Source organism: Channa argus, chromosome 2 (assembly GCF_033026475.1).
Source record: "Channa argus isolate prfri chromosome 2, Channa argus male v1.0, whole genome shotgun sequence".
NCBI lineage: Eukaryota > Metazoa > Chordata > Actinopteri > Anabantiformes > Channidae > Channa > Channa argus.
In genome coordinates this window covers 1,034,551-1,050,970 of record NC_090198.1, presented here as the reverse complement: position 1 = coordinate 1,050,970, position 16,420 = coordinate 1,034,551, and the positions used below count along the sequence as shown (strand labels likewise).

Below are 16,420 nucleotides of genomic sequence, written 5' to 3'. Positions count from 1 at the left end.
AAGAAAAAAAAATGGGTAAACAGAAAACTGCTGTGATAGAAATTTGTCTCTCTTCCTCAGTCAAGTGTTATTAAATCTTGACAGAACCCATCTCAGTCTAATACATGCCGGCAAGGAGAAGAACACATGGACGTTGGTGTCTTCTGACCTGTATCTCTCAAACCCCTTTTGTTTATACTCAAACCCAAAGCAGGAACCACCCTCACAAAACATGACTGGAGAAACCAGGTGCACGCAGTTGACAGTCATCACTCTTGTCCCTTTCTAGGTTATCTAATGATGTCAGTTGTGCAGCAATAAAACCCTTTTATTGCACCTTCTTGTAGATCTTGTGACCCCAGGACCCACTATCTACTACATTGTTATGGGCCTTGTAACGTAATGTAGTGCCTACTGTGATCTTAAGCAGTCCTCTAAACACAACCCACCCTGTGACTTCTTGTCCTCTTTGTGACCTCTTCAATAGCCCATCTCGGTTGACTGTTTGCTACTTATTTAACCATATGACTAAATTTACAGTATTCCCCCACAGTGCCTACTTTACTTACTTTACTGGTGTAAAGCTGATATCAACTGATGTGACGTTGCCAAGAATATTGGTTATTATGTTTGGGAGTTACATTTATTTTGTACTATAACCAAACAAAATTAAAACAATTACTTAAATTACTCATTTGGACAGAATACTTTTTTTTTTTTAATCACTGAAAAGGTCAAGGCCATCCTGACATCATGTTTTTGTTTTGCAGTTTTGCCCATGTTGTTACCATCAAACATCTGCTGATATGGATCAGTATGTTACAACCATTGCATGTGAGATGTGAATAGCGGAGCTGCTACATATAAAAACATTGTTTCACATACTGTGTTCTCTCTTCTCTGTAGGTATGATGATGATCAGATTTCTGGTGGTGATAAGGAGAGATATGCCAGGTAGGCCTAGGCAGCTGGGGCCATAGAGGATTTTCTATTGACTCAGGGATCAACAGACTGTACAACCTGTACACCTCACAGCTACTCTGATGTCATCAAATCGAAACAATTGGTGTCTAAAAAAAAGGATGTCCAGGGGAACTTTCTCTTAGTATTTAGAACTATGACCAGAGGTCCTTTTTTGTGTGTCTGCACTGCATGTATAACCAATGAAAACAGCTCTTAGAACCCAGTTTTGAATGAACTTTTGGGCTCCTAGCTCTGAGTAGCAACTTAGAAACCATCAGTTATGTATATGTATGCTGATTGGTTGACAAATTAATTAAGAATTTAATCGAAACTCAAATCTAACTTCCATACTGAATCGGTCAGGGTTAACAATGGCTGCCACTGGTGCTGTTGACCTGCACACCGCGGGTAGAAATTGGGCTACTGTTGGTCGAAGAAGGAGAGGAGGAAGGCGTGTTCGTAGGCAGAGAGAGATGACGAAAGCCAAGAATGTAGGACTGACAGTAGTGACTTTGAATGTTGGGACTATGACAGGGAAGGCTAGAGAGTTGATTGACATGATGCAGAGAAGGAAGGTGGATATATTGTGTCTAGGAAACCAGGTGGAAAGGTAGCAAGGCTAGAAGCTTAGGAGCAGGGTTCAAGTTGTTCTATCATGGGTCAGATAGGAAGAGAAATGGAGTAGGAGTTATATTAAAAGAGGAGTTTGTGAGGAATGTTCTAGAGGTGAAAAGAGTATCAGACAGGTTGATGAGTCTGAAGCTGGAAATTGAAGGAGTGATGTTTGTGAGTGGTTATGCCCCACAAGTAGGATGTCAGTTAGAAATTCTGGAGTGAGTTAGATGAAGTGATGCAGAGCATCCCCAGAGGTGAGACAGTGGTGATTGGTGCAGATTTCAATGGACATGTAGGTGAAGGGAACAGAGGTAATGAGAATGTGATGGGCAGATTTGGTCTTCAGAACAGGAACACAGAAGGACAGATGGTGGTAGACTTTGCAATGAGGATGGAAATGGCTGTAGTGAACACTTTCTTCCAGAGGAGGCAGGAACATAGGGTGACATATAAGAGTGGAGGTAGAAGCACTCAGGTGGACGACATCTTATGTAGACGTTGTAATCTGAAAGAGATCAGTGACTGTAAAGTATTGGTAGGGGAGAGACAACACAGGATGGTGGTGTGTAAAATGACTCTGGTGGTGAGGAAGATGAAGAGGAAGAAGGCACAGCAGAGGACAAAGTGGTGGAAGTTGAAAAAGGAAAAATGTTGTGTAGTTTTCAAGTAGGAGTAGACACAGGCTCTGGGTGGTCAGTAGGTCTTTCCAGGTGACTAGACAACAATAGTTAATGTGATCAGGGAGACAGGTAGGGGGGTACTCAATGTATCATCAGGAAAAAAGAAAGTGGACAAGGAGACTTGGTGGTGGAATGAGGAAGTTCCTGAGTGTATACAGAGAAAGAGGTGACTGGTGTGGAGCAGGAAGTAGCAAAGATTAGTAAGAGTGTAGTGAGGAGCGCGTTGAAGAGGATGAAGAGTGGAAAGGCAGTTGGTCCTGATGACAAACCTGTGGAGGTATGGAAGTGTCTAGGAGAGGTGGCAGTAGAGTTTCTGACTAGTTTGTTTAACAAGATCTTGGAGAGTGAGAGGATGCTGAGGACTGGAGGAGAAGTGTACTGGTACCAATTTTTAAGAACAAGGGAGAGGAGCAGAGCTGTGGCAGCTACAGAGGAATAAAGCTGATGAGCCAAACAATGAAGTTGTGGGAAAGAGTAGTGGAAGCTCGGCTAAGAGCAGAGGTGAGTATTTGTAAGCAGTAATATGGTTTCATGCCTAGAAAGAGAACAACAGATGCAGTATTTGCTTTGAGGATGCTGATGGAGAAGTACAGAGAAGGTCAGAGGGAGTTGCATTGTGTCTTTGTAGATTTAGAGAAAGCGTATGACATGGTGCAGAGAGAGGAGCTGTGGTGTTGTATGAGGACGTCTGGAGTGGCAGAGAAGTATGTTAGAGAGGTGCAGGACATGTATGAGAGCTGTAAGACAGTGGTGAGGTGCTGTAGGTGTGACAGAGGAGTTCAAGGTGGAGGTGGGTCTGCATCAAGGATCGGCTTTGAGCCCCTTCTTGTTTGCTCTGGTGATGGACAGGCTGACAGATGAGGTTAGACAGGAATCTCCATGGACTATGATGTTTGCAGATGACATTGTGATTTGTAGTGAGAGCAGGGAGCAGGTGAAGGAAAATCTAGAGAGGTGGAGGTCTGCTCTGCAAAACAGAGGAATGAAGCTTAGCCGCAGCAAGACAGAATACATGTGTATCAATGAGAGGGACCCAGGTGGAACAGTGAGGTTACAGGGAGCAGAGGTGAAGAAGGTGCAGGACTTTAAGTACTTAGGGTCAACGGTTCAGAGCAACGGAGAGTGTGGAGAAGAGGTGAAGAGGCGAGTAGCAGGTTGGAACAGGTGGAGAAAAGTGTCAGGTGTGTTGTGTGATTAAAGAGTATCAGCGAGAATGAAAGTAAAGATGTTCAAGACGGTGGTGAGACCAGAGATGTTGTTCGGCTTAGAGACGGTGGCTCTGAAGAAAAGACAGGAGGCAGAGCTGGAGGTAGCAGAGCTTAAGATGTTGAGGTTCTCTTTGGGAGTGACGAGGATGGACAGGACCAGGAATGAGGACATCAGAGGGACAGCTCATGTTAGATGCTTTGGAGATAAAGTCAGAGAGGCCAGATTGAGGTGGTTTGGACATGTTCAGAGGAGAAACTGTGAATATATCGGTAGAAGGATGCTGAGGTTGGAGCTGCCAGGCAGGAGGTCTAGAGGAAGAACAAAGAGGAGATTTATGGATGTAGTGAGAGAGGACATGAAGTTAGTTGGTGTGAGAGAAGAGGACGCAGAGGACAGAGTTAGATGGAGACACATGATTCGCTGTGGCGACTCCTGAAAGGGAGCAGCCCAAAGGAAAAGAAAAATTGAGATTCATATCTGCTATAATTTTCATCCAATGACTATGTGTTTATTAAGTTTTTATTTATTTAATTACTTTTTTTATTTTTTATTTCTTGATCATAATTAGTTTTAGAAGACTAAAGCTAGTGTCAGTGTTGAAATATGACATGTTTTAATGGCATTTTCCAAAAGGTAAAGTTGATCAGATATTACAAAATCAGATTAGTCTTAATTAATAATAAGTCTTAAAAAGTCCTTAAAACTAAGTCCCTTACTTATATTTACATATATAAAATACTTTTATTTTGCTGATTACCATTTTATGAATGTTGTTAGTCTTTGTCAGTATGTTTTCTATCAGATGTCTTGCTACAGAAGCAATTCCACTGAAGTGGAATCCTTAAACATCTTACATTTAGAAATTGGGGAGGTTTGCATCAGGAAGGACATCCGATGTAAAAACTGTGCCAAAAGTTGGCTGAGTTAGCAAAATAGCTAAAATCATGTTATTCTGGTATCAGATATCCAGTAGTCACAATTGAAATTCTGTGTCTGCACAGTAAATGACATTTGTGACCTTATGCTTAACCCGCTCCATTCTGCCTGATGAAGCTGTTCACACAGCTTTAAAGCTTCATAGTATTCTTCCCCCTGATAAGAATAGCATTAGAGGAGAAGCATAATTTTAGGGCTCTTAATTTATTTTATTTTACCATAGAAAATATTTCTCATTGAATCCAGTGTGAGTATATAAACCTGTCGGTGAGTCCTGTATCGGACTGAGTCAGTAAAACACGAGTAGCACTCTCTCTGTCTGAAAGAGGTGTTTCCCCCGGTTGCTTTAAAAGACCCTGCTAACTAATCAGCTCAGCGCCTTCAGATGTCTCTGAGGAAAACTCACATTGAGAAATGACATGAAAAAAAGATGAGCAGTTGATATGCAGCTGACAAGCAATATTATACTCAAGTATTGCACATGTGTACTTTAACTATTTAACTATACAGTCACCTGCCCCTTTTTAAGTACATGTTGCTAGTACTAGTTTGGACCCCTTTTGTCTTCAGAACTGAATGATGGATTTAACAAGGTCCTGGAAATTGTGATCTATATTGACATGATCATGCAGTTATGTTATCATGCTGTAAGTAGCCATCAGGAGATGGGTTATGTATTCATAAAGGGATGGACATATTCATGCTCACTTGGTACTGAGAGGCCCAAAGTGTTTCAAAAAATGTCCCCTACACTTTAATTACACTACCACCATCAGCCTGTATCATTGATAATGGATCCATTACACCAAATTCTGACGCTATCATGCATCAGAAATCAATCAGCTCAGACTAGATAATATATTTTAATATTTACATCCTCCACTTGCTTTTCGTAGCTGACAGGAGTGGCACCTTGTGTGATCTGCTGCTGCAGTAGTCAGTGTGCCTCAGGGTTTGATGTGTTTTCTGTTCAGGATTCTCTTCTGCCTACCTTTTGTTGTAACGAGTCATTATTTGAGTTACTGTTGGCTTTGTATCAGGTCGAACCAGTCTGGCCATTTTCCTTTGACCTCTAGCATCAATGTGGCATTTTCACAGTGAAATTAGTTTTATGAATTTTCTCTTTTTCAGACCATTCTCTGTAAATGATAAAGTGGCCGATGACTACCTGACGCTGTATTTCTTGTTGTAGATTATACTAGCATAGAGTAATGTTTAATTTTCAAAATCCTTCTTTTAGCATTTGAATTTAGACTAAGAGGCCCAGTTTGGGGAAATGGACAAAACCTGTTGTAAAGCATGGTCAAAAGACTGGAGAGGTACTACAGAGAAACCATGATCAGTCCCATCACAGCTGTTGATCATTTGTTCAAACAAGGCTGGCTTCTTGTAACCAGTCTGTATCTTTCAAGTTTCTAACGGCTGTTTTGTCTGTTTTAGAGAGAACCATAGTGAGATTGAGCGACGCCGGCGCAACAAAATGACACAGTACATCACTGAGCTGTCAGACATGGTCCCTACCTGCAGTGCTCTGGCCCGAAAACCTGATAAACTGACAATCCTGCGTATGGCTGTATCCCATATGAAATCCATGAGGGGCACTGGCAACACATCAACTGATGGGGCCTACAAACCCTCCTTTCTCACTGAACAGGTACAGTACCATCATGCTTTGTACACAATCAACCACAACATTAACACTGGTGGTCCTCATAATGTCATGGAAGACTAGGGTCAGCACGGACCCTCTGAGCAGTCTGCAGCTACACATAAGTAAATGGACAAGTATTGGCGTAAAAAAATTACCACTTCAAATCTTTTAGTCAGGTAAATAAGCAGATTATCTATATTTTACCTAAAGTTTAAAGGTAGAAGTGCTTCACTAAGAACAATGCATTTTAAACAATACAGATTAAGGTAAGTATTGAAAAAATGTACAGTAAATAACAAAAATTGGTGTGAAATTGGTGGAGTGAATTAAAAAAATTATAGTAAAAAAACTATATTGGTGCAAGAGTTTGCATCTCTCTTGATAAATTAAGCATCCACTTGCATGTGCATTTAATATTATGTTGATGAACAAAAACCCAACTGTATATCTTCAGTAAGTTAAATAATGGATGATGGATAACTGAAAGACTCAAAACTCTATCATGAGGTACTCACCATATCATATATAGTACAAATTCTGGGAATCTAAAAACACAGTGAACGTGTTTCCTTTTTGATTTTATGTAACTTAAACAGATACAATGAGTAAATGAGTAAAAAAATTGATTGATTGATAGATAGATATGAAAAAATATACAACGATCATACTTTAAGTCATACCTTCACATAGCCCTTGATTCTAGTGTGCAAGTTTTTTTGTGATTCAGAATAAGAGGTTACCCTAAAAGTAACTACATAGAAAAGTTACTCAGCATAGCAAAGGCTTTTTTTTTGTCAATTCTGAGTATTCACAGATAGTTCGGAGTGTATGTATTTCTGTCCTACATGTGGTACATCTGTCCCAGGGCAACCACCTGTGAATTGCTGCTGTCCTCTAACCTTTCTTCTTTTCCGGTATTGCTTCACAACAAAAGCGCAATATTAGCAGGTCCGCAAGCTTTTTTCAAAGGGTGACCTGGATTCAACATTTCCTGCATTAAAACTGAATGTACTGTGGAGAAGTCAGTAACTGAAGTTGCCTGAAGGCTTTTACTGTGCACCCTGGAAATATTTTAAACTGGGCAGATTACTACCCGCTAATTTAATGAGGGCTTTGAGATACACATTGTAATAAATAAGGGGTTGATGTCCTCATTTGTCATGATTATTAGGTTGTAAGAGTGCTTCGGAATAATTATCAGACTTGTTTGTAGTGATGAATAATTAGTGAATGGTATACAACACAGTTATAAAATACCAGTAGAGTACCTCCTACAGTATGTTTGTAGCACTTTACGCTCAGTAATGTAGAACTTTATGAAATGTAATAGAAAATGTAGTTCTTCTGTTTCTACAGAACACATTTCCAGGTTTTAGTCAGTTTTCATTTTCGCTGCTCTGTGTGTGTGCCTGCATGTATGTTTCCCATCTCTGTAGGAGCTCAAGCATCTGATTCTGGAGGCGGCAGATGGGTTCCTGTTTGTGGTCGCTGCAGAGACGGGCCGGGTGATCTACGTTTCTGACTCGGTGACGCCGGTGCTGAACCACCCCCAATCTGAGTGGTTTGGCAGCACACTGTATGAACAGGTCCACCCTGATGATGTGGACAAGCTGAGGGAACAGCTCAGCACGTCAGAAAACTCCATGACAGGTAGAGTAAGCAGCGTCACTAAGAATTCTCTTTCAGCAGAACATTTTACTTTAATGGGGGAAACGCTGGCTGTTTTTGTGTTGCATTATTCTTAAGCTGTGCTGCTGACTGTGCATCATGCATTTTTTTTAGCACAGAAAAAAAACACAGGGGAAACAAATTTAATGTCTATGAACTAAGATGCACAATCTTAGCAGCCTGGAGCCATGACACCTACTTAGGATACAATACTTTAAAATGTTATCAGTTACACTTTCCTTTTCCTTCCAAAAGGGCTTCAAGTGAAAACACTACGGTTACTCTTAAATGTGTAAGGGTTTAAATGAAATGTTCTCATATTATTTATATATATTCTATTCTATCCTTTATCGTTACCCACACTACATTAAATTATACAGAGTACAGTTGATTCAGTTGTTTTGTTCTTTTGTATGGCAATCAGTTATGGAAAAACATATCCTGTATCAAATGAGGCCTGATTTCCCTACATGACTCATGGTCTTAGAAGCTTATCTGAGTTGAAAGTCTAAATAGTGTCTGTTATCAGATATGATTATAAATATTTATTGCTGATATATGTCTAATAATATTCATCTTTTAATATATAAATATTAGAAAATAATTTATGCAGATTCTTTATATTGCATTGTCAGTGGTTATGATAACTCCAATATGTAAAACCAATTTATAATGTGTTCTGTGGCTTTTGATGTCCAGATGGCATCACCCGGAGAGGGTTTTCATCATTAGGAGTTCAGATGATGTCATTTGGGGGAGCTCTGGAAAAGCAGGATGACCATGGTTACTAACTCCATAGCAACAAGAAAACATAATCTGAACTGAAGGTTCCTCCAAGTGATACCATCTGGAGGCATTTTTCAACTACAAATAGAGATATACTGTATTTTAGTGTAGAGACATCAGAGCTAAGTTTAATGGCATCCTTTAAGAAGCAAGTCTGTAAGTAACTGATGATGTCAGGAGGTTAGAAAACCCTGTGTTACAGGGGTCTCAAACACAGGCCCATTGAAAATGACTTCCAGAGTGAGCAACTTGAAAATACACCAGTGAACATGTTTTTCAGAGTCTGCACTCTGAACCTTAAACATTCATCGTTCCTTTTCTCCTTTCATACGTCCTCCATATTTAGTTGAGAGGCATATAGCAGTTACATAATAATTCATGAAATAGGAATCAAAGGCAGAGAACCTATGTCAAAGGAAGCATGTAATGTAGCTGCATTTCCCGATTTGTTGAGGCCCTAAACATCTGGATAAATCAACCTTTGTGTAAGATTTGCTCTTTTTTTTTAAAATTTATAATTATTATTATTATTTTTTTATCTCTACTGAACAATGCCAGTGCAGAAAAAAATTAATGGACGACCCGTTTAATAACATGATTTAAGGCTTGTGTAACTACAATAAACTCTGGCAAAGGCCACATCAGTTTTAAGCAGAGATGATAAATTCTGTATTTTTATTCCCCTTTTTTCAATTTTACACATCAGGGTTATTGCATCTTAAGGACAGTTATGACTGCAGATTGCAAAAAGCCTAAAATGCTTAACTGCCCACTAGAGGGCAAAGTTGTCTTGGTATTCTCTTTCTCTACATGTTACCGTGGTGGCTTTGCAGTATTTCAGTGGAAGTCTCCAAGCTTGTGTCTCCGTCGGTCCATCTGACCCCACGGGCCCTCTGAACCTCCGTAGCCAGCAGAGCCTTGTAATTTATAGCACATAATCTCCATGTAGAACTGTGACAGATGACCATAGACAAATGAGCATGCACAAATACCCAAGCCCTCACACTGCCTTTGAAGTCGCAGCATTTCTCAGAGCAGAGTTTCAGTCTGGAACTAAAGCAGTATGTTTTGGATGCTTTTCCTCCTTCTGCTGCTGCTCACAATTGGAACTTTATGTGCCTATTGCATGACTGGATGTGTTTCCAGCTTGTTGACGTGGAAGGACTGAATAACATTAATCAGCTTGAAGTGGAACAAGTTATTGTTTGCTGCATGCCAGTTGGTGTCAGTAATTCACTGTGGAAGTAGTTTGTGATCCATTTACTTTGGGGGGGCAGGAGCATTAATAGTGTGGTAATCTGTGTATTTCTTCAGATCCCTTAGATTTTTTTTTTTTTTTTTTTTTTAAGAGTTTCAGAACTCAAAATAGACTCTGGCCCTGGCTCAGTGTAAAGTACAGCTTTTCCATCATGACACATTAAAACCTCTGACATTATTTTGGTAGATTAGTGAGGTAGGCATGTTTTATTGCTTTAAAGCATGTTTGCCTGTGGGAAATAAAGTCTTGAAGACTGCATCTGGGTGTTGTTCAACAAAGAATGACTCCAGCACATAGCTCATCCTAAAACCGCATTATCATTTTCACATGTGTATGACTTAAACAAACAAGGTATAGTGTCTTATTAAATGAGCTTTAGAGGCATTGGTAGGTAGATCTTGGAGGTTTGGAAACGGCTGTTTGCCCCTGCTTATATCCTTATTGTATGCAATTTCAACCACATCCTCTTTCCAACTCTGTGCTAATAAGTTTTTCTTATTTTCTTAGACACTTAAGAAAACAGGCCAGAACAGAAGCCCACTGCCCAAAATAACAAATTTTGCTAAAATCACTTGTTTTTTTTACCATAATGCATCAGATTTAATTCCTTTTTTCATTCTGTTCAATCACAGAAAAGCGGAACACTGTAAATCCTAAAGTGAAACTACAGTGTGTTTTCCCTTCTGAAAAAAGGGGTTGAGCATACTGTATACTAAGGTGTAGAGGTGCTTCAAAGCTACATATAGGAGGAAAGTTTCTGTCATGCTAGTGGTGCTGGAGTCTCTTTTTGTTGTCTACAATTTAGGGAAGAATGGATGAATGCCACTACCCTAGTGTTTCAACTTAAGTTTTGCTGTGTGCCTTTCAGCTTCTTCCAAATGTAGTAAACAGACAAAATGAACACATGGAAAAACATCTATGTCTTGCTACAAAGCTGGATGAGTAGACAAATGGCAGAGCAGTGTGCAGACCATCAGAGAGAACAGAAGCATAGCTTGGTGGGATGGGGCACATTTTTGGCTTTGTTACTGTAAGCCTGTCTGGTTATTGTCAAATCATAGCAGTGAACATATCTTCATAGCTTTCTAAAATTCCAAACCGCAATGGCTGTGGAAGCAACAGAGACTGAGATACCTTTAGAACTTAGCACAGTGCACTATAAACAATGGATCCTACATTTTCCACAGTGGAACTCCATAGCCCACTAGTTTGAGCCATTAATAATCTGTGACTGCTGAACGTTCCTGTCTTTAAATAGACATTACAACACAGAAATGCCCCACAAAGACCAAACATTGTTAACAACTTTTTATTTAAACAAATTAAAGGATCCCTAATAATGGTGGAAAAATAATTTCCTATTTATCCCAAATGTTATGGGAAATTCCTTCATAGGATATGTCCTGTAGACATTGCATGAAAGTAGCATGTGTGTTACAACACCAGCTATAAGTTATATCAAAGTGTGTTAGCGGTTGGGATGCTTGTGCCATCTTCCAGTCTATGTGGTATGTACAGTACCTGTGCCTGCTACTGTACAGTGGTTACCTACATACCTAGTAGTATGTAACTTACCAGCCCACTTTTTCCACTCGCACACGCAGCCATCGGCAGTTATCTTATTTTAAACTTGCACACTTTTAAATAGTTTAAGTGTGCTCATCAGCAGTTTTGTGTTGCTGAATCCAAAATCTCTAAATTCAGAAGCAGGCAGACTTACTCTAGACTCTAGAGTAATACTCCACACGTGTGGAGCAAAAACAGCAGGTAAAGGTAGAGCTGATTTTACTGACAGCTGCTTTATCCACAATAAGTATTATTATTTGATTAAATTTGGTTTTAAGAATCTCCAGCTGCAATGTAACTAAAATCTTAAATGGTAAATGTTCTGTGCTTTTCTACCTATTGCCACTCAAAGTACTTACAGTACTTTCTCATTCACACATTCACACTCACAATCACACACACACACACACACACACCGATGGGGGAGCTGCTATGCAGCTGGCCAACACTCACCGGGAGCAACTAAGTTGGGGTTCAGTGTCTTGCTCAAGGACACTTCGACATGGGACCGGAGGAGCCGGGGATTGAACCAATAACTGCGGGATTGGTGGATGAAGACTCTACCTTCCTGCACCACAGTGGCCACTGAAGCTGTCAGAACATTGTAGTAGAGTAAAGATAAAAGTAATAGAATATGAATATGCTGCGGTAAAGTCAACATTTTTGTTAAGTACAATTGTTATGTAGTATATGGACTTAGTTCCTTGCCAACCCTACTTTACACAATTTTATATTAGAGATAACAAGTGTTACTCAGTTGTTCCTAACCTTTCTTGTTCCAGCTAGTTCTTGTTATTTGTAAATACAGCCGTATAAAATTCAAGAGTTTTAGATTTGGCTAATTGGTATGACGAGTGAAAGCTGACTAATGGAAAGTGCACAGTGTTACTCACTAACCTTTGACTATCAACAATATCATCATATAGTCGTCTGATGTCAGAACTGATGTCATGATCTGCCAGTGGCCTGTTATAAAATCAACTATACAGCTTTTCAATCGGTCAATAAACATAAAATAATTGCAGGAATGCTAAGAATTTTGGAATATAGCCCAAAGTAGGTTTTGCTGACGTTTTTATTTTTATTTTACAAAACTTCTAAAAATTGAATTGCAAATTATATTTTATACAAACTTATCTTGTTCATTCTTTTATATATCACCAATACAGACTGTTTGTTTATTTATAGAAAATAATCACAAATTATATTGCACTCTTTATTGTTTGGGAAATATTAACCATAGACCAGTTTGTTTAATGAACAGTTCTGATACAGTTTAACAGCCAACACGCTTGGTCACGCAGATAGAAAATAGCTTAAGTAAAAAGATTGGAATGTGCCTGTTACGCATTGTTTTTTCTTGTTTGGGCAAATAATTGATGACATACAGGAATTTGGTCTGTTATGTGTTTATCGTGGTCGTCCACCTTCTCTCGTCTATTTGCATCATCACTGGTGTGTGTTAGCGTGCAAAGTTCCAGTTAGATTCATATTTGTGAGAAACCGAGAATTCTTTTTACATCTGGAAAGGATCAGTCCTTTTGTCGTGGTGATGTACTAACAACACCAAGTTGAGGGGTCTCATCTACCTTTTCTGTTTCGTCCTGTACACCCTCACCCTTTCACCATAGTTCATTACAGCACCACATCGGATATTTCGAAAGTTTGAATGAATATCATAAAATGATAGCGACGCAACAGGACATTACCCTATATTGATGCTGATTGGACATGCTCATTGCATCTGAACGGGTACAGAGTTTGGGTACAGAGACAACAACCTGGAGTTGTCCACAGCAAGTTCTGGACAAATGCTGAGCAGTTGCTATTATGATGAGTGTATTTTTCCTTATGGCTCTTTCTTCGACTGGCATAATGAAAAATGACAACAGTTGTATTCATAGGCTTTATCCCTCCTGTAAACAAGTACATACAGTATTAGCCCCATGGTTGACAAATGGAAAAATGACAATAAGTGACCGATACTACTTATTACAGACTGTTAGCAGTGTAGTGTGTGTACATTTTTATTTTATTTTTGGGTAATAGATGAAAATCGACTGACATGCTGTGGTGTTAAATATGTATTTTGCATTTGGAGTTTACAGAACATAGTATATATGTTAAGAGCTACCTGAGCCACTGTTTCTTGTTGTTTCAGATTTTATTTTGAATGAATTCCTCAGAGGACATGTGCCCTGATCTGTATATAAACAGAGATTTCAATGCTATGCTGCAATGTGGTCTCAGTCTTTTGGACCCTAGTATATGTTGTTGTTGAGTTTAACATTTTCTGCTTTAATCATTACTCTAAAAATATAGACTATATACATCCACTCAACTGATTAAAAATGAAAGTGAAAGTAGGAACTACTACATTTGTGCTTTAAATTGTAAAGGTCTTTGTGTACTCGTGGTGGCCCTGTTTTAATTTGAGCTGCTGTTTGTGTCTTAATAGGGCGGATTCTGGACCTGAAAACAGGAACAGTGAAAAAGGAGGGACAGCAGTCCTCCATGCGGATGTGCATGGGCTCCCGGCGATCTTTCATCTGTCGGATGAGGTGTGTGACTGTGTTTGTCTTTTTATTTCCGTTTGTTGAATTGGTGAAGGTCTAAAAAAAACTACTCATGCAGTTCATCCAGTTCTAGGATCCACTGTTCTGTGTTATAATGAATTCATCCATTATCTTAAATGCTCATCCTGTTCAGGGTCACAGGGAGCGTATCTCTACTGTCCCTTGGAGAGGGGACAGGACCGTCTGGCCAGTCTATCACCGAGACATAACAGAGAGATATTCTCTGTTTTGTCTCTGTGATATACTCTAGAGTCACCAATTAACCTAACATGCATGTCTCACTAGTAGTGGCCGGGCAGTTAATCTGGTCAGTCTGGCCGATATTTGGCCGATATTTGGACTTACTCTACCCATTCAGCAAAAATGTCTGCAGACATATCTGCAGCCTACACTGCCAGCATCTCAGTCAGCAATGTGTAAAGTGTGTCTATTTTAGGATTTGAATATACAGTAAAGTAGTTCTATCAGTCATTCTATTGTTGTGCCAATAATATTGTCTACCAATAATATTTTTAAAATAGAAATAAATTCTTATCTGATTCTTAAGTTAAACATATTTCTCTCTAACTTTTTATTATTAAATTGTATTTATGTGATGCAAGGAATCAGGAATGAAATCAGGACATTTAATAGCCTGTTTAAAGCAATAAGGTGTGGTGCATACTGCATGAACTGATTGTATTTGTGGTCAAAGGTCAAGGTCGCTGTGACTTCACGTCTGTCCTCTCCTCCTTCTCTTGGACTCATGGATAAACTGATTATCAAATGAGTCTGGACAGACGTGTGTAAACTGCAACTTGACAGGTTAATAAAGTCCAGTGACAAATTCTATTCTACTGGTTTTAAAATAAAATTTTCAGATAAATTTTGTTTGTGAAAAAAGCGGCATTTGTCTTTATGATAAATTATTAAAATGCATAAAATAGGTGGAGTTGCAGAAATCATGATTATACTCCAGAGATGTAAATTAATCATGCCGTTATTATTTTGTCAGTAACAGATTTACATAATCACTCAGTAAAATTCAATACATGTGGCTAAAATGAAGAATTTTGTAGGCAAAGGTCACAATTGTTTTGTAACAGTACATGCGAATCAGCTGACATGCAGACAATCTGCAAAAGGACACAGCGGTGAACAGCAGGGATTCCTGTGATATGGCAGGTGGTCTGCAGGAGGGAGCTTACAAAGTAACAAGCATTATACATTTACAATGACAGCAAAGGCCGAGTTCTTTCTTTGTGCTACTGCGTCCACAGGAAACATTCGAGACTCCTGCTGAGCTGTTTCTAATTAGTCTCACAGACATTTTTACAGCAGTTTCATATTTGATTGATTGTGGTGTTCACGATACTATTCCCTCTATTAATCATAATATGCTGTTGTGTGCAATTTGACTCAGAGCCAGTGGGGGAAACTAGATGGAAAATATAAAACTAAGGTTGCACAAAAACTAGGTTTTCACACCTACACAAATGATTGTTCTGTTGTCGTTTTTTTTAATGTGTGCTTTCAGTTTGGATTGACACAAATGAGTACATTGGTTTTAGGTGGTTAAAGTTGTGGGACTAAATGTTGTCAGGAGCCTTGTCATTTTTTCAGAGAGGCAAATCTGAGGATGTCTCTGACTGAAGGTAACCACCTGGTACACCTGCTGATAATAAATTGACTGACTCTTATTTGAATGATGAAAATCATTCAGCTATTCACCAAGAACAGACACAATTAATTGTTGGTGAACAGTTGAAGTTGCTTACTTCAAATGTTACACACAAACGTTCACTGGCTTTACTATTCATATCAAATAACATTTGTCAGCTACAAAATACCTGCATACATACACATTCATGCAGCAGGCAATAATGATCAATAATAACTCTATGTGAAGTTATGTATGTGTAACTGTCATGGTTACCACTCCCTGTAACATCTTTGGCTTCGATAGTTTTGCTGATTCCGTCTGAATATTGCAAATCATTATGCAGTGTTTTGCTTTAATTAATCTCTTGGTTCAAAAGCACTACATGATATAGCATTGTCTGAATAGTATGTTCCATCACTGCAGCCCCTTTATTTCTTGTCAAGTAGAGTGAGATCCACCCCAACCTTATCTGCACATCCAGCAGCCCTATAGAACCAAGTTAATTTATTTTGTGGCAAGTCTCAAGCACAATAGTCTTTTATTTTAGCTACATTACTACCACCTGGTGGTTTGAATTCTTCGGCTGATAAGAGTAATTTGTAGCGTCCTTAGGGACTTTTAAAAGGTTATTATTTTTATTGACCCACCACAGAGGTAGAAACTTTTTAAAGCACTCATAAAAAACTAATGGACCTAGTAGTCAGAGTGATTTGTCAACTATAGCACTATTTCACTTTCCATCCTGTGCATTCCACAAATATCCCCATATTTTAATCTGATATTTTTTAGAACACTCTAATTTCTGCACAGTAAAGGTTCAGTACCCTGCAGGGCACGCCGCTAAACTCAGAGCCTCTCAGAGGCTGGGGTTGAGAAAGATGCTCCATCCTA

At 39.1% G+C, this 16,420-nt stretch overlaps 1 protein-coding gene across 3 annotated transcripts in view; it reads left to right on the top strand.

Moving 5' to 3' along the window:
* arnt2 (aryl-hydrocarbon receptor nuclear translocator 2) overlaps nucleotides 1-16,420 on the top strand; it is a 58,567-nt gene that overhangs the window by 17,045 nt on the left and 25,102 nt on the right. The window contains exons 1-5 of one of the 3 annotated variants that reach the window (XM_067493695.1): nucleotides 771-793; nucleotides 886-933; nucleotides 5,823-6,036; nucleotides 7,470-7,683; nucleotides 13,770-13,872. In XM_067493695.1, the coding sequence (XP_067349796.1) occupies nucleotides 786-793; nucleotides 886-933; nucleotides 5,823-6,036; nucleotides 7,470-7,683; nucleotides 13,770-13,872 (587 nt within the window). In that variant the 5' untranslated portion in view covers nucleotides 771-785. Of the gene's footprint in view, nucleotides 1-770; nucleotides 794-885; nucleotides 934-5,822; nucleotides 6,037-7,469; nucleotides 7,684-13,769; nucleotides 13,873-16,420 lie in introns of those variants that run through there. The other 2 variants (XM_067493676.1, XM_067493685.1) reach the window with 2 other exon arrangements.